The 23,722-nt window shown below is 43.6% G+C and overlaps 1 protein-coding gene across 1 annotated transcript in view; it reads right to left on the reverse strand.

Annotated features, from left to right (window-relative positions):
- The window catches only part of LOC137872096 (guanine nucleotide exchange factor VAV3), a 73,871-nt gene that overhangs the window by 39,678 nt on the left and 10,471 nt on the right, over positions 1 to 23,722 (reverse strand). The window contains exon 2 of the mRNA XM_068710330.1: positions 20,423 to 20,539. Coding sequence (XP_068566431.1) covers positions 20,423 to 20,539 — 117 coding nt within the window. The remainder of the gene's footprint in view (positions 1 to 20,422; positions 20,540 to 23,722) is intronic.

Below are 23,722 nucleotides of genomic sequence, written 5' to 3' on the forward strand. Positions count from 1 at the left end.
ATCTGGCCTGGAGCACAAGCTTTCAGGGATCAATACTGATCACACAACTGGCCTTTCCCTTCCCCCACTGGAGAGCAGAATAAACAGTGGAACACAAAAAGACATCCTTTATGCTATAAACTGTAACACTGTGGACCAGTGGAACCAATAATGAGACATGTTGTGTGTCCACGATTTACAACCAATGTTCGTCCAATGTTGGACGCTGAAGATTGATGGACCGGAGCTGTTTTTTGGTATCGGTATTCAGTGTTTCTAACCCCAAGGGTCTCTAATAGACGAGTGTTCATCACCTGTGATCAATCAAAAAGTGTCACGTCCGTCAAATAGAAGGTGGACGACGCTGACTGACATTCCATAAATCTGTCAAAGTCTTTGAGGCAGCAGTATTCACTCATACAGTACATACAGTATACTTTATGGTCACTCTTTCAGGACTGGTGTCTGCAGGTTCTGCATTGTGGCTCCAAACAGCCCCGAATACCTCCTCCAACCCGGGGCAAAAACAAGCATGCAAAGCACCTGCTGCTGTCTGTTTACAGGTGTTGGAGTATTACTGCAGCTCGAGACCACGCTACCCACTAGCAGCACTACACACACAAACTGCTGGCAGTCACTTTGCATCGTGGGTAATGTAGGCCCCAGGTTTTGACACGAAAAAAAGAATTAGAAAATGCTGCATCAATTTGAACACTTTTTTGTTAACACTGTCCATCCTGAGACCGACAGTGTTACATGTGCAATGCCTAATCGACTCTTTTAAGCTTATTGAGCAACATTTGTATCCACTCAGATCTTTTCTCATCTGGATCACGGCACCCGGGCACTTAGACCAGTGTGTCCCCCCCAGTCCCGTGCAATCACAATCAACTCAACATACAGTGTGTGCTCAGGAACACATGTTGAATCCAAACTCAGATGTGAGTGAGTGCACTGACTTCATCATCTAAAACTCAAAGAATCTTCCTCCGTCCAGTTATTAATCCTCTCACAGCTATCAGACAGAGTCGATAGAGTTCTCCTTCCAATAGTAAATGAAGGGCATGACATCCAGAGGCCAGTTGGCAGGCACAGCGTGTCCACAAGCTGAAGATCCACTGCGTGCTGAACAGAGCTTTGGAAGATTTCCAGTTTTAGCTGGCGGGGAAGTTTGGGCGATGATTCGAGTGCTTTTCGGCTTGATTGGATACATGAGTCACACTCATTCGCAACAAAACTGACCATCTGCAGACAACCGAGAGGCGTCTCTGAAGACCCGAGTGTATTACATCCACCGGCGGGGTCGCACAGCTGTTAATAGAAATGTCAAGGAAATGACCACAAGGGAAATGAGAGGTTTAAATTCCAAGAGGCAGCAAAAAATATATAGATTATCGCTAATGTTCGTCAAGCTGCAAAAATGCATCGTGATTCAACCGTTACAAGGACTCTTTGAAGCTGCATTGAGCAACTGTGTCATCATGAAACAGCAAAAAAGCAGTTAGACATCATCGACGACTTCAAAATGAAAAAGCTCAAAGGTGTCGCATTCGCTTTGGTGTCCAGAGTGTGAACATGAAGCCGAGGTCAGCGGCTCAGCGGCCGCATGGGAGACGAGTGTTGATGCAAGGGGACACCGGCCCTCTGATGGAGCTAACAAACCTGCCCTGTGTCTGAACCAGCTGCACCGCTGGATCTAATGATGCACACCCGGGCAGTTGAAGCAGTACATGGAGTGTGTGTGTGTGTGTGTGTGTGTGTGTGTGTGTGTCTAAAAACTCTCATCAAATCCCAGATAATATACTGTACACAAAATGTTCTTTTATGATTCATTTTGTCATCAATATACAAATAGATGTTACAAATATAGATAAATATTGGCCTTATTCCTCTGTCCACATAGAACTTTCTATCCTCTTCTATCTGTAAACAAAGACAACTTCTGACATCTGATCACCTCCTTATTATCTATTCTGGCACTGTGTCTCAGGGTAGAAGGCATTTTTTTTAGATGAATGACATGCCAACAGTTCTATCGGTTTCACACATGACCCAGCACGCTGTCCCAGTTTCCTGCTCTCCGCTTGTATTCCTCCTTCCTGTGGCTGAGGAACACTTCATTCCTGTTTACAGGCTGTCATTGAGGTCACCTACCCACTTCTGAAATCAGGGTGGAAAATGGTGCTTAGCTGCAGCGTTTTAAAGGAAAACAGACCGAACCGCGTGCGGCCTCAAAATGACAAAGACCCACTTAGCTTTATTACCTCATCTGGGACGTTTAGTGAATCCTAAATAAAAAGCAGTATTGTCATTTTTCACTGCAGCCTTGAGCAATTTGCCAAGAATCAGTCAGATAAAAGCTGCAGCCAATAGTCAAGTCTGTGTCCATGCTCTTGTCCCTGCACCATTTTTACACACAATGCATGTATTGAAAACAAACCACGCTCTAACTGAGGCTGACCAGGGATCAGCTGTTTGCTCGCGGCTTTTCTCACCACCACATAAGGGAATGGGGGTGTGGTTGAGCCGACCACAGCAAACAAGCAGGTGTGAGAGCACCTTCACGTGGCGTTAGCATCACCTGCAGCCCTCGCTTTGTAGGGGATTTTCCCATCTGATGCTTTGTAGCAGTTATTTCAAAGACTGGAGCCCTGCCTCACACCTAGCATACTGCTCAGTTTATTACAGTATTGAGAGTTTTCTGCACAAAAGACCCTGAAAAGGATGAGTGTGAAGGGTTTCAGATTTAAGGATGTTCTATGTTGTTGAGCCTGAAAGAAAGTCTTTACTGCACCAGTGAAGGAACTAAAAGCTTTCTAAACACCTTTGAAACACTACAAAAAGAACTCTAAAGGTTTGTTAGTGCTACAAATAGAATCTGTCCATGTCTTTTATTTCATTGCGTATCATTCATCAAGCTTTGAAAATGTTCACTGCTCACTCAATGGATGTCGTTTTTTGAGGGCCAGGCTCGATAAAACATTCATGAAAAGCAGGAAAGGAAGTCAGGAAAGTGTGTTTGTGTTCCAGGGAGAAAACCCAAAGGCTCTTCTCTCACACACGTTTCACTTTCAAGCATTTTTGCCGTTGAAACAGTTTGGAACTGAAGGACACATAAGCACATTTAACGGCCATCAATGGATGTTTAATTCACATTAAAAAACGCAACATTTGCATTAAGATACACAATGGAGGGAGCAAATACAATGCAGGTTGTTTCACACGTGAGGTTGATGATTGTTATTCGTGCTTATATGCATACATGAATGTGTGTGTGTGTGTGTGTGTGTGTGTGTGTGTGTGTGTGTGTGTGTGTGTCTGTTTGACAGATGCAGCCGGTGTATAAAATTCAATCCACATACAGAGGAGCCAATAAAAGCCTGATTGGCTCGGAGAGAGAAACTAGCTAATGTTTGGCAATCAGTGCCACGGCTCATTAACGCCCATAATACATAATTAGTGTGTTTGGATTACACAGACGTGTAGCTGATTGGAATGCGACACACGCTTGCCATTTTCCCTCCAGTCTTTGTTGCCTGCCTCACTTCGTCCACTGTCCCGCCTATCGAACGCTGCTGCACTTCCTCAGACCGCGTCCATACATAGCTTCTTCTCTGGGTTTCTTTGGACCGCCGGCCGCAAAAAGTAATAAATCTGTAAACGCCGGCCTCATGTTTTATTGCGGATGAGAAAAATTGTACTGTGGGAAAAACATGACACAAGAACACTCAAATTCAGTCAGAGGCTGAATGGCAATAAAGTTCAGAAGCCAACTTTCCCTGCGCTCACTCATTCTCAAAGACCAATAGATACGTTGTCATAAATCTGCATTTATGTTTATGTCGTCATACCAGAACTTCGACATCGTGGGCTAGTGATATGGGGCCTGCTTTACCTCACTTCTCTGTGAAAGATGCATTGTCTCAATGTCGTCTGAAGTGATGTGATCACAGCTGTGCGTGGCTGCTCGCAGCTGTGGGGGTTTCTTGTTCGTGGACGACACGGCAGCGCCTGCATATTTATAAAACATAAAGTGAAACGTGCCCACAAACCGCCTGCTTTGTGATAACTGGAGCATAAGTGAGAGTTTGTCTGCGCTTAGGGGTCCAACTGCTGACATAATTCACAAACTTGTGCTTTGGAACAGAATCCGTGCCGATGGAAGACACTCCCTGTCCTCCTCACTATGTCACACTCTCGCTCCTTCTCTTGAACTTCAGCTCAGCTGGGCGGTGTGCTCCGCTGGAAGGGAAGTTAACGGTGTTTGCATGCTTTGAGCCGGAGTAAAGGTCTTTATCGCTCTCCCTCTTAATAAGTCCATCTCAGCAGGGTTAGGGTCAAAAGCAAGGGCAACATTGCTGTCCAGGTAAATCACATCAACCTCCACAGAGGCCCTCAGGACACACACACACACACACACACACACACACACACACACACACACACACACACACACTCACACACACACTCACACTACCTGCATGTTTTATGTTCGTGGTAATAGGGCAGCACACTGATGTTCCCGCGCGGCTTGAGGTCTCGATGCACAAACACATCTGCTCTGAAGAATCCTCACTCTGCTGACAGGTGAGCTAACTCCAGCTGAATCTCACACAGTCTGAATCAGCAGACTGCTCACCACTGACCAGCACTCGGCCACCAGTCGTACTGTACAAACACAGATATATGTGTACGTGACATACTGTACATACAATCAAGTGTTACTACACTGTAGTATATGAATGCATATGTATTGTGTATGTATGTTTATGTTTGTGCATGAAAAGTTGTAAAAGCAAAACTGATCTTTACTATAAAACAGGGAACTTTTGAAGGGATAACTCAGCGGTGCACTTTCATTACACTCACAAGGGACTAGTCATCGAATCAACTAAACAAATACAAAAATAACCTGCGGCTGTTTTGATAATCGATTCATTGTTAACGTCATTTGTCAAGCAACGATTTTCAAACACACATACAGTATATGTCTTTTCTTCATCCTACATTATGTGAGGATGAACAATAAATAAAGTCAGGACAAAACAGGCAAATCAGAAAACACTGGATCCTACAACTCCCATAATGCAACCCAACAGCCTCTCATTTTTACCTCCTTTGCCTGATAAACCCCAACATCCTTTAAACTCCACATCTGGAGTTCTTTAACACAGGCTTTCTGTCAAAAAAAAAAGTCTCAAGCCCATGATAACCCTGATGACATCACTATGACGTCATCAGAGTTAATTCTTCAGACTTCAAAGAACTCATTTCAGAACAACACAGAACAATAAACAGCAATAAACATAAACAGAACTGACCGCCAGAACAGCTTACATGTGAGTACAATAGAAAGAGTGTGTGTGTGTGTGTGTGTGTGTGTGTGTGTGTGTGTGTGTGTGTGTGTGTGCGTGCGTGCGTGCGTGCGTGCGTGTGTGTGTAAGAACCTCAGCATCACATATTCATCACAGACTGAGGGTCAATGATCATTTTCTTCAATATAAGCCTGCTGATAACTGAGGCATCCCACAGCGTCCCCCCCGCTGTGTCCACTGCTGTTATTATCGTTGAATCCATTGCAGCAGCCGTGCTAAAGACATAACCTCATCTCTCCGCCCACTCCCAAACCAATTGACAATAGAGTCTCCATTGTTTCATCGCGTTGACATGACGATCCCATTCCCTCGCTGCCGAAACACTATCCTGCAGTTAACTGAGGATGAAATGAGGCAAACGGGGGGGGGGGGGGGAGTAGTCTCCCAGGAGGGTGTTTCAGTTTGAAAATATAAACTCTGCTTTTAAGAGTCCCTCAAACAACCGCTGTAGTGAAGTTATCAGGATGCTGTTTAAAAGCTGCACATTTCAGCTCCTTGTAGACTCATTTGGGGAGCCAAGACATGAAAGACTCGCCAAAACCGTTACCGAGTGTAAGAGCGAGTTTGAGTGGGTTGTCTGGGTTGTAAACGATGTCCTAAGGCGGTCAGTGAAAATCCATATGGACATTCCTTTAAGATTTTCTTTCTTTCTTCCCGGAGCCTTTGATGCCGCTGTCAGTCATGGACCACTTCAGCTTTATTCGGCCCTGCCTCACCCCCCATGGGACCTTAGGATTGACAAGAGGGGACAGCTAAATGCTGAAATCAGTGACGGGGATTTACACCTCTACAGCGTGCCATCAGTAGGAGGAAATACAGAAGCTATGGGCACATTCTATGTTTAGTAAATCTGAGTATGTGGTGTGTTGAACCTCCGTAAAATCCATGTGATCCACGTGATCCATGTGCTGGTGCACACTGTTGTCCCACAGCACAATGCTCAAATGAGCTGCAAAAGCGCATTAAAAAAATAATATTAATAAACTGTGAGATGTTGCAAGAGAGCTCCACAAAGTATTACGTTTGTTTTAATAACTTCTTAGTGAAATTCATAGATTAATTGACTGGTTGCTTGCCCGCGCATGTATTGCATAATTCCTGTTTGTATTAAATGGATAAGTCTGTTTTTATTTTATTTTGTTAAACTAATTATGATTACTTAAAACTATTTTGAAAGCAGCTGCATGATGATATTTAAATCACTCTCACTATAAAGGGAATATTCCTCCACAGCCGTAAGAAACATTTTGGAGGCAAAATAATGTAAATTTCAGTGAATAAACCTCTAATTTTAAACTTTTTGTATGAAGTTATATTCTAACAATGTTTTAAAAAGATAAACGATTTAAAGTGTTTCTTCTTTCCAACAGTAGACGTGTTTAAAAAGTCTGCTGGTTTTTCTGCAGCCATCTAATCAGGAGCTGAGGGACACCTGGGACAGCAGGTGAACGTAATTAACTCGTTGGGAGGACAGAAGAGCAGGAGGTCTGAAGAGCTCACGAGACCAAAACTGAGTAGCACTCAGGACAGCAACTGCACTTAGTCTGGGACGAAGACGTCTTCTGCTGCTTTTCCCTTAAAATAACTCTATGTCCGTTGGGCTTGCTGCTTAACTTAGTGAGAAACGTACTTCTGATATATTTAGAGAAGACCTATACAGGTAGCGCCGCCGTTTACGAGCCCCAGCAGCTCAGACGTTGTAGTTTCCCGGCCAACAGACGGCACGTACGGCGTCTCCGGCTCGGCTGTGATTTATAACCGTGCTGGCTGTAGGTAAACAAAGGCTGAAGCGGGGTTATCCATCTTGTTGCACCTCGCACCGCTATTCATCATGGTAGTTTACATGTCAGCCATTTTATTGCTCTCCTCCGTCGATGCCGGATTATGGTGTTGACCACAGCTGTAACGGGCAAATGCTCAAAGAGACGGTGCCATAAATCCAAATCTCCATGGGGAAAAAGTAAACATAAAGTCATCTGTGTTATTGGCTTCCAGACATTAAAAGCCTGGAAAGTGAATTGAGAAGTCCAATATCCCAGTCCGTTGAATCATGGCTGTCAGTCTTCTAAATTTGAGCTCGACTCTCTTTATTGCTGTTATTGCTCAATGTTTTCTTGTCTGGTTCAGCGTCTTAAATATGCAGCTGGCAAGATTAATACGTAAACAGCCACTCCTCTGATCACTAGATCAAAAAGATGAGCGTCCACTCGCTTGTGTTCATCGTGTTCGTTAACATTCTGATGTAAGTTATAGTAAGTGTGGGAAATCTTCTTGATGTACAAAACGTGACACATCCAAAACCAAGTGATGAAACCTCGAACTGGCTCAAAACCAGCGGCGAACAAGCACAGAGAGCGAACCACCCTAACCCAACACGCCTCACTCCGGCTACGCAACACGCGCATCTCCCGCTTTTGTGCCGCTAAAGCTCTGGCCACAAATAGCCAGCATGTCACATCTATATGGCATAAGTGGGTTAGCGTCACTTAGCATGCCCCGAGGAGCTCCCGTTATAATCATGAACAATTAAATACGCACTGTTTCAGTCTCACCGTGCAGATTCGTCACATTAGTCATGCGCTGTGTCTCGTTGTGGTGTTTCTCGGTGAATGATCGCTTCAATGGTTTAATATCACAGAATAAATATAAGACTTTTGGAAGCATTTTACATCCATTAGCTTTGAGTTACATTGAAAACAAAAGCATGAAATAGCAGTTGATTGTGTTTCACTGAAGCGTTCATCTCACTGTTTAATTTTTCCTACTTTGGTTGATGACTTTTTATGACCTGATGACCCATGAGCCTCAGCTGTGCCCTTCCCCCGACAGACAATCTGGGGTTGGCTTTCACCCGCTTGCGAGCACCTTAACCCTGGATGAGCCAACGTTAAATGTTTTAAATCCTCCTACTTGTTGTTAAATATTACACTTCAGGCTAGATGGAGAGATTAATATTGATCAACACTTCCCTGAAGCCATGAGCTGTGATGGATAACGCGTATTATCTGTCATTAAAGATTGTGTCTTAACAGAGACATTGGAAGTCGTTTCATGAGGCTCATGCTTAGAGTGTTCACAAGACGTGGAAATAGTCCCCGTGGTTTGTGGTCTGTCGTTTTTGAAGCCATCACCAGCTTGTTGTGACTCGAGAGGGTGGAGCTAAGCACAACCGAGCGCCGAGTAAGATACTTTTAGGCCACCAAAATGGTTACAATAAAAGCTGAAAGCCCTCTGTGAAAGGGTTAAAGGTGGCCATTACAATTCATGTTTAAGGTTCTTCCGCAGTGGCTTCACCTTTCGGACCCAGAGGTTGCTGCTGTGTCTATTTCACCTCCACTGTATGTCATTGTGTTAAAATGAGGCTTCATTTATAATCTCTCGCTCTGCCTTAAATTCATGTCAACCCCTCCAGTAGAAGGTAGACTGGTCTCATTACAGCGGTTTCTCTCGTTAAAGTACACAGTGGCCTTTGTGGATTCGTCCTCATTAACTGAACTGATGAACGCCGCAGTGCTGTGATCCTCGTCAGTATGTGTCTCCTGTCTTTATGTGTTAATCACCATGTATTTATATGCATGTCTCATCTACTGCCTGAATACAGACTTTTGATTCCCAAACAGCCCATGTGGCTTCAGAATAACTGCATCTTTTTGGTTATTATATAACACATAGCAGTTGGTGTAACGTGAGGTGGGATTTGATGTTCTGAGGGGAAATGTGGAGGCTGGAGATTAGCTTTTAGAAATGCCCCCACTTTGGATGACAGCGCATCCACCCACTCCACCTCCACCTCTGGGAAGCAATACAGAGAAGAAAAGACCCCCCCCCCCCCTCATGGTGTGAGCCTTCAGCATCTGGAAAAAGCATCGCTGACATACATACGGTCGTCTGCATGGCTTCAGCAGGATCTCAACATTACAGAAAAACATCAGCGAGATCAGAAGAACATAAACGTCCCTGTGAAATCCCATTCGTTGCTGTTAGCTCAGCCACGCTGGAGAGATGACAGATGCTGCCTCCGGCACCTCATGAAAGATTTAGAAAAAAGTTTTTTAAAGATGTGTCAGGCAGGGATTGCACTTGTTGAAAAAAAAAAATTACCCTCATTCCTCTTCCTTTTTAGATGAAGCCGGCAGGTGCACAAGGGAGCCGTGCCGCAGGGAGATAGTGGACTGAAGAGAGTGCAATAAACATGCAGAGTCTAAACATTGCTCCATCTCAACGCACGGTTGCCCATCTGGAAGACAACACTGACTGTGGGCAATTCATGTTCTGATTCTAAATGCCCCTCGTTCAGTCATCAGTAAGCAGGATCAAAGTTTTACGGCTCGAGTCTGGAAGACTGAACTACATAGTGAGGTTTGTCTGCTGTGTTTGTGAAGTCCGACACCTAAAACTGTTAGTGATGGCTGCCGACAACTGCAATGAAGATATCGGATATCTGATGTTTCGGTCGGCTGAAAAACTCTGCAGCCATGATCGTACACTAGGTATCATGGTGCTACAGATATATCTCCCAGAACTCTGACATTTCAGATTCACAACTTTTGTTACGAAGAGTCAAATACACAAACTCACCGTGAAGTCTTTGTAGTTACCCACTAAAACGACATCACTCTGAGGTGACAAAGAATATTATTTATTCCAATAATAATATTATTATTAATAGTTTGACATTTTGGTAAATACACTTACTGCCAAAATGCTCTGGCGGATAAACCCCATAACTCCGTAGAGTGTCTTTTTTAATGATCGGTATTGACTTTTATGAGACCTTCCTCTATTGGAATAAATCATGTGTTTTGTTGGCTCTACAGCCACATAATGTTATTTCCCAGCTTATAGGTACAGAATATTTCCCAGCTTCCCAATTGAAGCTGCAGGCAACACACATTTAGTTGATATTCCGAGGCCTTCTCAAGCCTCCGTGTTTTCTTCCTGTCGAGGTGAAATACAGCCTCCAAAATACCATTTAGACCAGAAGACAATGGAAATAACAGAGACAAGACATGCTATATTGATACATATTTCAGTGGAATCCAATTTGTTGTTACATTTGAAAGAGTTCAGCTTCAGGTCAGCCCATAGATAAATATTGTAGAAGTAATACATGTTATTTGATTACAGTGGTGTTTTTTATTATATTCAAACAGCATCATATCCTGTCTTGACTAAACCAGATGCCATTTTGAATAACAGGCTTTTACCAGCCTAGCAATACCAATACATCAGTCTCACCCTCTTCTGTATGGCTTCGTCACAGTGAGATATAGGTCTGTAGTTCCGGGTAGCTCAGTGTTGAAGCTGGGGGGGGGGGGCTGTCAGAAAGTAGGACAGCGAGGGGAGGAGGGCTGGTTAGTAGACCTGCACTTCAGTCTTTGTAGTCTTTGATCCTGACCACGGTGGCTTAGCTTCACATGCTCTCTGGCTGGCCCAGACTCAGCAGTGGCCTATAAATACCTGGCATGTCTGTAACCAGGTAACCTCAATAGCAACACTTTAAGATGCAAAGCCTGCACACTAAGGTCCCTGAAGCAGAACTACCCATTTCCTGGCACCATTTCCGACTAGTGCCGTCAGTCAATAATGAAGCAGGACAACATCAACATGTACTGCACCTCAAATTAGAGTTATTACAACACGGAATCTCTCGATAATTGAAAATGAAATGAAGAATTACAACGTTTATATTTTGCTGTTTCCTGTTCATTTGTCTCAATGGTTTGCAGTTGAAAAGACTTTAAGAAAACTACGAGGAGCATTTTCCTTTTGAATCATTTCTCTGTAGGACTACCTGCAGTTGTTATGTGTTACGCACTCAGTGGGAGGCTCCCTTTGAACTGGCATGGGGCAAGGATGTACACACACTCTCTCTCTCGCACAAACACAAACACACAGTACACCACAAAAGTGGCAAGAATACATTTCGGCCATCCAGTTTCTGCAGCGTCCTTTTTGCTTCTTTGTTTCTTTCAAGAATGTTTCCTCCTTCTAAACTCTATTTCTAACAATTCAGTACATTACTTATTAGGAATATTGATTATGCTTTCCTCAAAACGATATAAACAGATTCAAAACGTGTAAAAATAAATCAAATCAACCCAGGATTTTGGGCAATTACTATTAATTTATTAATGTACAAAACATACGATTAATATGTTCTCCTCATAGCCATCGAAAAACAGTACGTTTACCTCACCAATTGTACAAAACACACTTAATTCAAACTTGACAGAATCTACATAAAACTCCCTAAACCCATCTTGGTTAGTCTTTCAACAATCACCAACTCTGGTTAGTCTAAATAAACCCTTAATTTATCAGGTTAAATGTCACAATATGCCGGCTTTACACACTGTTTTCCCCACCTGGTCTCTCTCTGCTCTTGCTGGCTCCTTTGTTTATGCTACTCAGCTCAATGAACGCTGAGCGACGAAAGTCGCTTCCAAAACCCGGGGGCAGGAAATCCATTGTGCGCATAGGATTGTGGGTGTTTTCGGAGTGCAGAGGATGCAAACATACATGAAGAACTTGGTCCTCGGTAGAATTCAATGACGTGTCATCCTGGAAATTCAGCTGTTTTAAGGATTGTTCCTTGACTTTGACAAACACCCATGTTGCACACATTCTCTGTCGCGTTCGCGCACACACACACACACACACACACACACACACACACACACATACATATATACGCACGCACGCACACACACTTCCAGGGGCCGGGGCCCGGTCACAGGAAGAGTAGATGCTCGATGGAGCGTCTGACGGGTCAACACAGAGGCGAGCCTGAGATAACTGAGGGGAAGTCTAATTGTGTTGGTCAAACACAGAAAAAAGACAGACATGTCGGTCCCATGAGGCCTTGGTGAGAAATAGAACACAACGCGTAGTTTTGATTTTGACAGCCTGAAGAGGAATGTTGTACCTACCTACCCACACACACACACACACACACATGGATACTGCTTACACTGGTGTTAATGCACCATTGCACCTGAAGCTGAATCCAGTATACAGTATATACACTTATACGGAGAGAACCGACTCCAGAGGGGCTCTGTGGTGACCGTTTCCTCTTCCTGTTTCCTGCTGCTTACTGAGACTTGAGATGAGTCAGTCCTCAGGGGAGTCACTGCTAGCTCTCACACACACACACACACATGCACACACTAGCACGTAGCCACTCACAGACGCACTCATACGCAAACCTCTTATTCCCACATTTGCATTTAAAAGATCCATGTGGCATTTAAGATGTCAGAAATCCCCATCAGAAAAATTGCTATGCCTATTTGTACGACGCGTAAACGCAAGGGGATATGACTGACTAGCCTCCGCCTCACTCCAGCCGTACTGGTGCCAATATTTCTCCAATTTCAGCTAATTTCCTAGAAACCCTGTTACAGTAAGGAGAGCTTGTTACCGAATGCTTCTCGTCCTGCCTTAATCTCGTTTCTCAGTCTTACAGTCCCTCGTCTGACATCATTTAGAGAGGCGCTTTCACACTATTTTAACAAGAGAGCCCGATAACTGTTCCACAATATGAACTCCTACTACAAGGATATTCATGTGAGCATGTCTTAACCGCCATTATGGTTTTTTGCAAGAAAACATGACAGATAAAATGCCTCACCGATGTATCAGTTCAGCCCAACCTGAAGTGGAACGGTGATTGTTTTTAACTTTTTTGTGGTCCATAAAGTCCCGCTAACACCTCATACCGCTCTGCATGCTGTATGCTGAGTATATAGGGCTCTATTGTTGCTGAACATCACGTTTGCTAACTCTTTTGCTAAAACTTTGACCTTTGAACTTTGGTGTTCAGTGTAAAATACAATGCAGAGGCCTGTCCAAGCAACAAACGCCTTAAAAACAACATGTTTTGTCTGCATAGGTCACAACTGGACAGGAATTAGCTGATGTATTCATATTCATAACCAAAGCCTCACGCTCTCCACGATGAGCCTGCTTTTCTGCCGGTTGTAGGAGTGTGTATGTATCACCTATGTGATGGTTGCCACGGCGCTAAAACATCCAGCGCGCTCACACAGGGAACACACAGATGTCCGCAATCATCAAAGAAGAATTTTTTCTCTGACACCCTGAAACAATCAAAGAGGCGATCCGACTCAGCTGCAGCTGGAAAGCACAGAGCTCTCCGACCGAGCAATCTTCAGCGTGTGTGTGTGTGTGTGTGTGTGTGTGTGTGTTTTGCACATGTGTGCGTGCATTCACGCTCAAGTAAAGCCAGTTGATATGAAAAGTGTGATTCCAGTGGAAGCTGATGTCATGCAGTCAGTCACTGGGAGTCCATGGATTATACATAGAGCTTTCAGCACAACGGCTTTAGAGCAAGTTATATCAAATTGCTCTGGACACAACAATAACTCCAAATGCATTGAGTGAAGTGAAGCATGGGAGCTTTTTCAGGCACAAACATTGGAGGTCGAGGTAAATGCACTGTGATTTTAGAGCACATCACACATCGGTGATAATATAGTTTGCGTTGAATCACAGAGGAAGTATGCAGGTTTGATTCTGATTACAGACTCTCAAACACCCAGAGTAATGTTAGTCTGCTCCACATACATCCTGTGACTTGCAGACGGTACCTCTGTATTATTGATCAGAAACAATTACTTCAGCTCCCAGAAATAATCCAGACTGCCAAATTCATCATGGCAGACAAAGTGTATCTGCCAGTGAGCCAGCATGCACAATACAATTGGAATGCAGCCACTATTAATGTTAGCGCTCACGCCTTCATTTGACCAAATGTCCATCTGAGACAGGTCTGTTGTGCAGACATCTGCCAGTAAAATCAAACAGATTGCTTTTGCATTTGTTCATCCAAGTAAACAAACTCGCCGTGCACAGCTGCAGAAGTTTCTACCAGTGTGAGGTTTTTTGAAGGCCACATTTCTGTGCACAAAACACCACAAACTTACATAAATTCAGTGTTTCCTGTGTATCGTCTTTCGTGATTTCTCGGAATAGAAAGGCAATTGAAACAGCATTTGGACCATGATGGGAAAGAAAGGCTCTGCACTACAAGCCAGACTAATAGATCTACAGTAAGTGGGTTCACAGCTCCTTTGGAAAATGTAATTGCAGGTTTAACCTACTGACACCTATGAGGCTGTAACGCTAAACCTCTTTGTAAGAATCTTCTGAATTATGCTCATTGTGTAGGAACTAAGATATGTAAAATATATTGAAAGACATTTATGTTAACGACTGACGCTCCCTTGTGTAGCGTTTTAATGACGTCATGGCGGCAGCAGTTGCAAACGAAGAGCTGCATTAGGCATGGGAGCACATAGTTTTTCTACCGTGTGACAGAGAATATTGTTTGTTTATTTAGTTAAAGCTTTGCCACGCAAAATAAACACAAACGGAAAAGAACTAAACCATCTCCTGTCATTAAGGAAATGAAGTCACTGTGCCTGCAGCTCATTTGCGGCTTAATATTGACACCGACGGAACGACGCTACACTCTTACGGCACACTAGAAAGACCTCTCTGGATAGCAGGATAGCACTGGTCTGGGAGAAACCTCCAAAGGCCAATATGTGATTTCTCTTAATAAAAGACATCATCCTAACATATTGACCATCCACAACACTCTTAGTCCTAAAAGCAGCTGTCGCAATCCTGTCTCTGGAGGCCACTGTTACTGCAGCTTAGCCATGCAGAACAAAAGACACACCCCAAGTATCCATTAGCTTGTAGCAGACATATGATATCTGACCACACAGATCTGCTGGGGAGAGCGCGGCCGAAGGACAAAGGACAGACGGAGATGATGGAAGGGCTGCTCGGGAGATGCATCAGCCTTACGTGGGTTTCCGCGGTTAAATTTATCACAGTCAACTGAGGAGGAAGATGCTAATCAATAAACCCTCTCTGTCTGTCTCCCTCTTCCTTTCCATCTTTGCTTTCCCCTCCCCCGGGGTTTAAATTTTCCACTCCCACCCCCCCCCCCCACCAAAATAATCAGCGTCTTCGTCCAGCTAAAACTGCCAGTGGTAGTGTATGGTAATAGAGAAGAGCCCACTGGGGCTGAGGTGACACTGTCTTTGTATGCAGAGGTCAATAGAGAGTGACTGGGGAGACTTTTAAAACATGTTTGCTCCTTGGAGTGATGTGCTGAACTTCTCTCAATAACATATACTTGTTTTGTCAGCAGTCCAACAAAAATATGGACACACTGATTATTTTTTTGGACTTACAGAACTACGTGTAGAGGCAGGTTTTACTGTAACAAACCTATACTTCAAAACAAGTCGGGTCTGGGAGGAACGTTTCAGCCTTCATCTGCGTCTGATTAATGGAACCGCCACACAGTGTCTACAGCAACGTGGGCTGAGTTCACTGCCGATGGACGAATAGTACGCAGCTGCAAAAACAAGAGTGTGCCGCAATCAATCTCTTATTGCCAGATTATCTACATAACGTGCGACTAAACACATGCAGGTGCCGCATCTCCTGGCCCACTTTAAAGGAAGTTGCGGGGCAGCAAATTTGCATAGTCTACACAGAATGGAACGCAGCAGATGATCTGAGGTTACTCCACCATGTAGGAGTCAGCCCACATGAAGCCCACAGTGCTCATCAGTCATCCAGATGTGCACAGCCCGTCTTCAAGACTTTAAGTAGGGTCTTCGATCATAGTTTTTATGGACATTTCAGTATCTGATATTACATTTAAAACTGAAATGTGACCGAAAAAGTATGCGATTTCACAGAACAATATGAAATTCTTCAAATTAATAGTTTGACAAGAAATACGCTTATTTGCTTCCTTACTGAGAGTTAGGTGAGAACACGAGTGTGCATCAATTTTCAGACTTGAAAAGAAATGTGCTGAAATGAATGAGGACCCCTCTTGCTGTGTTACATGCATACTTCACTTGAGCATGAAATAAAAAATGATGCATAACTATCTGAGATTACTTTATTGTATTAGTATACATTGTGTGTGTTTTGGGTTATCATACTGTCACACACTGTGACCTTCTTCTCTCAGTGTGTCACTTTATCAGTTCAGTGGTCAGCGAGCACTACTCCCAATCAGCAAATTGACGAGCACAGCTGCAAAGATGATGTGCTACAGTTGCTGGTTTCAGTGTGCCGCTGTAGCTGAAGCACACTGCATTATTTAACGGGTCAGTCCATGACACTCAACTTTTCCAAGTACTAAGCGACTGTCCGTCATGTGACTGGAAAGCTCCTGTCAGCACTTTGATTCTATTTTTGAAAGGAGCTGATATGAGATGACTGGAATTAGAAATAAAATAGAAGTGAGACAATTAGTCATTCGCTCTCAGGGATGACGACGGCAGCATGTGTTCTTCACTCGTTTCACAACCGAGGAGACATTTTCACGAGATCAGTGGGGTGACTTAGGTTACGTCAGCAGAGGTATATACTCTATTTACTGTATGTAGACATTGTGTCTTGTAGAGCAAAACTATGTATGCTTATTGTGAAATCCACTGTTTCATCTCCTTCATCATACGCCACAAAATGCCTCCACAGATAACAAACTTTAAACAGATGTAGGATACCGTAGCTCTCAATATCTCCTCTAAATACCACCATCTCTTTCTCGCTCTCTGCCAGGTGTGTATCAGTGTATAAGCATGCCCTGTGCAACCACGTTTCTGTTCTCCCTACAGAGCCCACAACCCTCCGTGTGTCTACAAGACAGATGTGCAAACCAGATGTTCCTGCACTGAGGGGAAAGGGCTACAGACAGACCTGCTGTATCTGTCGGTTTCCCTACCATTGCAGCGTTGTGCGGCCTTCGAGTCTCAGAACACCAACAAGGCAAGGGCTGTTTGTCAGACGGATCAGTGTTTTCACACATACAAACGCACAGTCTCCTTTTGAGTCCGGTCATGTTTTCTAAGACCCGAATCTCATGAGGGACGAGTCCTTTACTGCTGGATTCCTTCCCAGCTTTTACGTAGAGGAGTCAAGAGGAATATTCTGGCTGTATGGTTACGGTCACCTCATGTGGGTTCAGTTCTAAACATGTCCGGTGTAACGGCAGGCAGAACAATACACACCGACTTTAAGATAAACAGGCAACATGGATGTTGTATTCAGTAGCAGTCTGCCTTATAAAGACATGTAAAGCTGGAACTGCAGGTGAGTGGCAGCTTCTCCCCTCCCCTCCTCTCCTCACTCCATTAGCCTCTGCAGAGCCAGCCAAGCGAGGATTACGGGGATGCTCGCTGTCTAATTTCAGAGATGTTAAATTCACTCGGGGCAATGTGGGATTCACTCAAGAGAGTCGTCAAAGTGTTGTGCTTGAGCGCGCTGAGGGAAATGAGAAAGGTATCGCAAAAAAGTGAAAATGAGTCTGTGCTTGAAAAGAGTTTGTCTCCTCATGTGGAGCTGGTCAGGGAGAAAGAGAGCAGTTGCACATTGAGCCATTTAGTGTCGAGTTATGATGAGAGCTATATCTATAGCATGTATTGTTTGGGTCGCAGTAATCCATCTCAAAGGAGAGTTTGAATGTTTCTCAACACATTTGTTACACGGAACTCAAAAGTAAAACAAAGTAAACAACAGAAGAAAATGTAAAAAAATTAAAGCAATAGATCAACATTTGGGAAAAACACAAAGATACCACTGTATTATATGAGTCATATATGTCTGGTATTAGAAAGCTACAGCCAGTTAGCTTAGCTTAGCTTAGCTTAACATACTGGAAACTGTGGGAATCAGCTTGCCTGGCATGCCTCGACAAAATCTGCCTTCAAAAGAACACATTATATAAAAATCATTTGTTAAATCTGTAGAAAAATATAGTCTGACAAAAAAAGTCCCATGTCTGAGCTAAGCTAGCCGACAGTGGCTTCACACGTAGCATCAGTCAAGCGAAGAAAACGATCAAAATGAGTTGATGGATTTAACTATTGTGAAGTTCCTCAGATTGATCACACATTGTGTTTTTGTGACTAACTATATGTTTATTTATACATATATATGTGTGTGTGTGTGTGTGTGTGTGTGTGTGTGTGTGTGTGTGTGGGCTTTTCCAGAAGCAGCTTTAGCTTATAAACAACCGTTTCATAACTGTGTTTGTTTCTAGGGGCTGATTTTGATAAGAAAAGCACATGAATGCAAAATGATGAGCAGATCTACGAAGCATTTAGTTTTGGTTCAGGAGTGAGAATGAAGTAACTCACTGAGCCACTGTTGGTTCTTCTGGAGATTTTCTCTCAAAGTATTTCCCTATAAGAGGGGACAAAGGAACTTGCCAGCGTCACAGTGTGTTTTAATTATAGACGAGTTAATAAATGACTTCATTTTCTCATCTTCTTAATTCAGCTCGGCACGCAAAGACGAGGGATAAAAATAGGTGCTGTTGACCAAATCTAAAGCCTTTCTCATTTCTCTTATCTGTTCTTAGAAACATTTAGTATTTTTCTGCAGTGCATCATACTGGAAGTGGCTTTTTTTTCATACATATTACATCGTTAAGAGGTCATCTGAGGGACTGTATTAACATATCATTAAGTCAAAGCCTTCATTAAAGCTTCTACGAAGAACTTTCATGTTGTATTGATTATGGCGGTCGATGTGCACAAAAGTGGTCGAGTCCCTTTTAGAAAACCTCTCATTTTACCGCTGCAGGGTCTCACAGTCTGCCTCGCTCAGTCCTGGTTCTGGTTCTCCCGTGCCTTCCTTCCCTCCAGCGGGCCCAGCCATACGGCCCGTGACTCTAGAAGCATGGTGTCGGTGTTGTGTGGAAAGTGAAGATGACGAGCACTAAGAATAGTAATATAGAAACAGCCACTCTTGTTGCTGATGGTCTCGTTTGCACATGCAGGTAGTAGAGAGGCATCAGTATTAAACTGAGGCTTTCATAACAGTTAAAGGTCCCTCGTGGTAACATAGAATATTAACAGATTCTTTTGATGTTTTCAGTTCACAAACACCAAAAGGATCAAGAGTCAGCTCTACTGACTACTACTACTACTGTTGATGCTAATAAATGAACACTAATGGTTTATTAACGGAGGACAAGGTGGCTGATCAATTGCAAACTCAAAAACAGTTTGCCAATCTCCATTTTTGTGGATATTTCACAAGCTGCGACCTTTTTAACGTTTCTCTGGAAGAATGTTGCTTCCTGTTGTTTTTGCCATGAAAAGGGAAGTTCAATGGACACGTTAATTGTATTTCTCCATTCATCATAAAGCACCTATGAGTCAACTCTTCTTAAGTTGCAATACCATAAATAGAAACCACTATTTATCTTTTTATTAGAAATCAGCTGTCACAGACACAGTCACACTTCTGATATGACGATAATATCAATTGGCATTATTGTGGGGCTGATTTAATGCATAAAGTAACGCCTAACACCATTCTCTCTCTCTCTCTCTCTCTCTCTCTCTCTCTCTCTCTCTCTCTCTCTCTCTCTCTCTCTCTCTCTCTCTCTCTGGTAAACCTCCTGTGGTCTTCACGAGGGCAGCAGCAGGGCTGTCAAAGAGCCGCAGACAGTTTCACAGCACTACAAGCAGAGTCCTGTCACAGTAACGAACCCGAGGCCAGACTTGTAACCCCTCGTAAAGTCTGCGCGCTGAGGCGTATTCACTCTAATGAGAGGAAGCGATTAAACTGCTGGGTCATGTTGCTGACTTCAGCTTTGGCTTGGAGTTTAGGAGTGTGAAGAAAGCTGCAACATGGCCTAAGACCGTGTTGATTAGCACCAGCAATGCCAGTAAGAGCATCTACGAATGAATCTGAAGGCCATTAAAAGTTGCTGTTACAGTGTGAGGGTGAAGTACAAAAAGAGACCAACCAAAATGGATCAAGGCCTCCAAACCCAAGTCCAAGATGAAGGAGCTTTCTCCCTTTTTATAAATCATGTTGACTACGTTCCACAGCTTCCACACAGGCACAAGAGTAGTAAAAGCACATTTGTCTAATTCAGGTCAGTCTCTGGGGACAGCTGGCAAACACAGCGAGGGCGGATCCGGGCCGCCGTCACAGAGAACCAAGCCTCCGCCTCGTTCCGTGTCACGCAGCAAACCCTGCCTTACCTTTCCGAAGTCCCTGACGTCGAAAAGGTCGAAGGCCTCGAACAGCTCGCTTTTCTTCATGCCGAAGATGTCGCTGCACACCGCCAGGAACGTCCTGATGTTCTTCAGGCACAGGAACTGTGTTGGGAAGACAGAGAGGGTTCATCTGTGAGTGAGCCACCGAGAAACAAACACGCCATACGCAAACGATGTGATGCGTTATTGTATTTCACGTTCATTTCCAAAGAGCTGTACGGTTTTAACGCCACAGAATGGGCTCACATGCCGCTGTTCTTCCTGCTACAGTGTAGCGTTCACAGGGCAGCTGAGGACCTGCGAGAGCCACTGGAGGACCACGGCTCTAAAGCACAGACGGATTGCTGTTTACAGGCGCCATGAGGGCGTCTCGTTTCATTAATAGGATGTATTTCCTGTCGACAGTGGAATGGTGCGTAATTAGAAAGAGATAATTCATCAGAGCATGGAGATCATATTTGCTCCTACTGTTGAAGCATGATGTCACTGCAGAACAAACTTAATTTACATTTCTCTCCTCTCTGTTTGGAGATGGTCAATTTGTTGTCATTAAATCTACATATATTTGGCATTTCTGTCTTGTTAATTATCAGCTGACACATCTGGGATACGTGTGTCTCCAACTTGTTTGACATAAAACAAACAATATAACAGATTACTCCCCGGGAAAGACCAAACTGCAGATGTCGACGCTTTCATAATGAATTGAGGGAGTTCTGTTTTCTGCTGGGGTAAATTGTGTATCTAAACTCGTCATGGTGTTATGACAGTTTAATTGGAGCCTAATTTAAATAGAAGGTAACGTGGTTGTTGCCTATAATAAAGTCTCTTTGTGACTCTTTCTCAGCTGGTTTTTATTCACTGTAAGCTTAATTACAGGCCCGGCTGAGGGCGCACCTTGACCCGAGAAAATTGAATCAATCAATAAGCAACTCCTCTAACAAACGAGGTCATTTACCGACTGTGTTTTCTGCCTCGTCTGCATCCTAAATCTAAATCTCGCTAATGATGCTAATGAGGCTTCATCCTGAAACGATTTATCCAAATTATGCAGCAGTTAGCGCTGAATGCTGCCCAACGACACAGTATTAAGTAAGGCTTTGTGAGGTGGTGTGTGTGCTCTTCATGAAGAGTGACAGGCAGAAGTGAAGAGGAAGGTGTCAACATATGGTAGTTAGCCAACGGGCAGTATCAGTGACTCACACCAGTTAGCCTTCCTGCAGTCGTTACAGGATGGAGCAGAAGAAGGGTGCTGGTGAAAGGGATGTTTTCGGAAAGGGGCGGGGGCTTTTTTTTTTTGCCACATCACTGTCCACCACAAATTACCTCACCTGATAATACTGCATTCATGTTGCACTGAAAAGCGCATTGTTCAGCATTGTTGTACATGTTCAATGTTTGAGGAATTTAAAGCTGCTGTTTTATCAAAACACGCAGATATTTGCAGTAGTTATAATGATGACCTGTCACAGGCACATCACTACACCTGTAATGGGGCTTTATGCAAAGGGCTGCCTGCATGATGGAGCTTTAACGAAGTAACTTCGGTGTCAATATTGACATGCGGGGTAACACCGACAACACATATCACAGCCAACAAGACCAACTTGTGAGGCCCAGCTTCTCAAATGAACAAAGACTGACGTTCATATAAAGGCCGTTTCGAACGGTGCAGCTTCGAAAAATGTCCCAATATTCTTTGAATCATAAGTAATGCTGTTGTTAAAGGTGAGAGTCGGTTTTATTTGCATGGGAGCACCACAGGAGGAATGCAGCAGCCGTTCAAAAGGCTACATCCTTCTGTTTTTAGATTTCTTTTGTCCTTTTGTCCACAACTTCACATTTAGTACAGTAACTGATCCTTAGCACTCACTAACTAACCTTATTTGAAATTCTCCAGCGCTACGTTTCCATTATACAATGTCTCATCATCACCTCCTTCTCCTTTTTCTATTTCTTGGGTAACGGGTTTACAGGAAGTGGATTTCATTAGGCCTTTCCTGTGTTTCAAAGAGAGCGCAACCCTGTGCCATACTGTTAACATGTGGAGTCCACACGCAGAGGCCCGACTGCAGCCATGTTTGACAACCGCAACTTTACAACTTTCAATAATTGAGTCAGTGTCGTCTTGAAAATACTAATATCTCCGGAGAAGAAGCCGCCAGCCGGACTTCTTCTGTTATTCATGACACACCTTCGCCCGAAATCAGATTGGTCTGCACGGCGCATGTCCGCGCATCAAACATGAAATGCCTTTCCACTCCGATTGAATTAGGCTTTACAGACGGCTTCACAAATAGAGAGAAAAGCCCCCAGCCAGCGAGCTCCAGATAAGACGCAGCGAGCGAGCAGCGAGTGAATAATATTGAATGTTTACACTTGTACACATCACTTTCTTTTATCAGACAAGCACATCTTGTCTGCCTGGAGTCTCTGGAGAGTCCCAAAGGACCTCGGTATATTATCTGAGGGAAGCAGCTTCACAGAGCGCATATGTAAGACAGTGTCTCTGCTACACTGAGCTCGAGACAGTGGAGGGGGAATTGTATTAACAAGAGTGTAGCAGTATGAGGCAAGCAGCAACTGTTCCGCTGGCAGCTTTTCTTCTGCTTTACTGACTCTCTGGGGCTCAGGATGTGAATGGCCTCGTGTGTGTGTGTGTGTGTGTGTGTGTGTGTGTGTGTGTGTGTGTGTGTGTGTGTGTGTGTGTGTGTGTGTGTGTGTGTGCACATCTGTATCTGCATACATACAGCCTATGTACATGCCAAAAATGTAATTTCCTTCACATTCATGGGTAATAACACAATATATTATTATATTACAGCTTTTAAAGGAATATTTTGCTGTTTTTTTAAAATATGCTTGAAGTATATTTGATAGTAAATTAATACCACTGTCAAGTCTGTCCACTCAGTACAAAGCTACAGCCGGCAACCAGTTAGCTTAGCTTAGCACAAAGACTGGAGACAGCTAGCCTGGCTCTCTAAGTAAAGCAACTTGTCTACCAGCTCCTCTAAAGCTCAGTAATTAACACCATATAACCTTTAGTGTTAACATGCCAATGTGTGCTCTTCACTGAGAGAATTGCTCTGTTTGTCTCTATTGCTGTCTGGTTATAGTCGGGTTACATAAACAAGATATGACTCGTTATATCTTTAGCCCAGTCTCAGTCTTTATGCTAAGCTAAGCAAACTGGCTGTAGATTCATGTTTAGCGTACAGACAGCTATCAATCTTTCCATCTACATCTAACTCTCCTTAAGAGAGTTAATACAATGTCTATATA

The sequence above is a fragment of the Cebidichthys violaceus genome, unplaced genomic scaffold (assembly GCF_023349555.1).
Source record: "Cebidichthys violaceus isolate CVI_PGR_0920_01 unplaced genomic scaffold, fCebVio1.0.p SCAF_15, whole genome shotgun sequence".
NCBI classification, from domain to species: Eukaryota; Metazoa; Chordata; class Actinopteri; order Perciformes; family Stichaeidae; genus Cebidichthys; species Cebidichthys violaceus.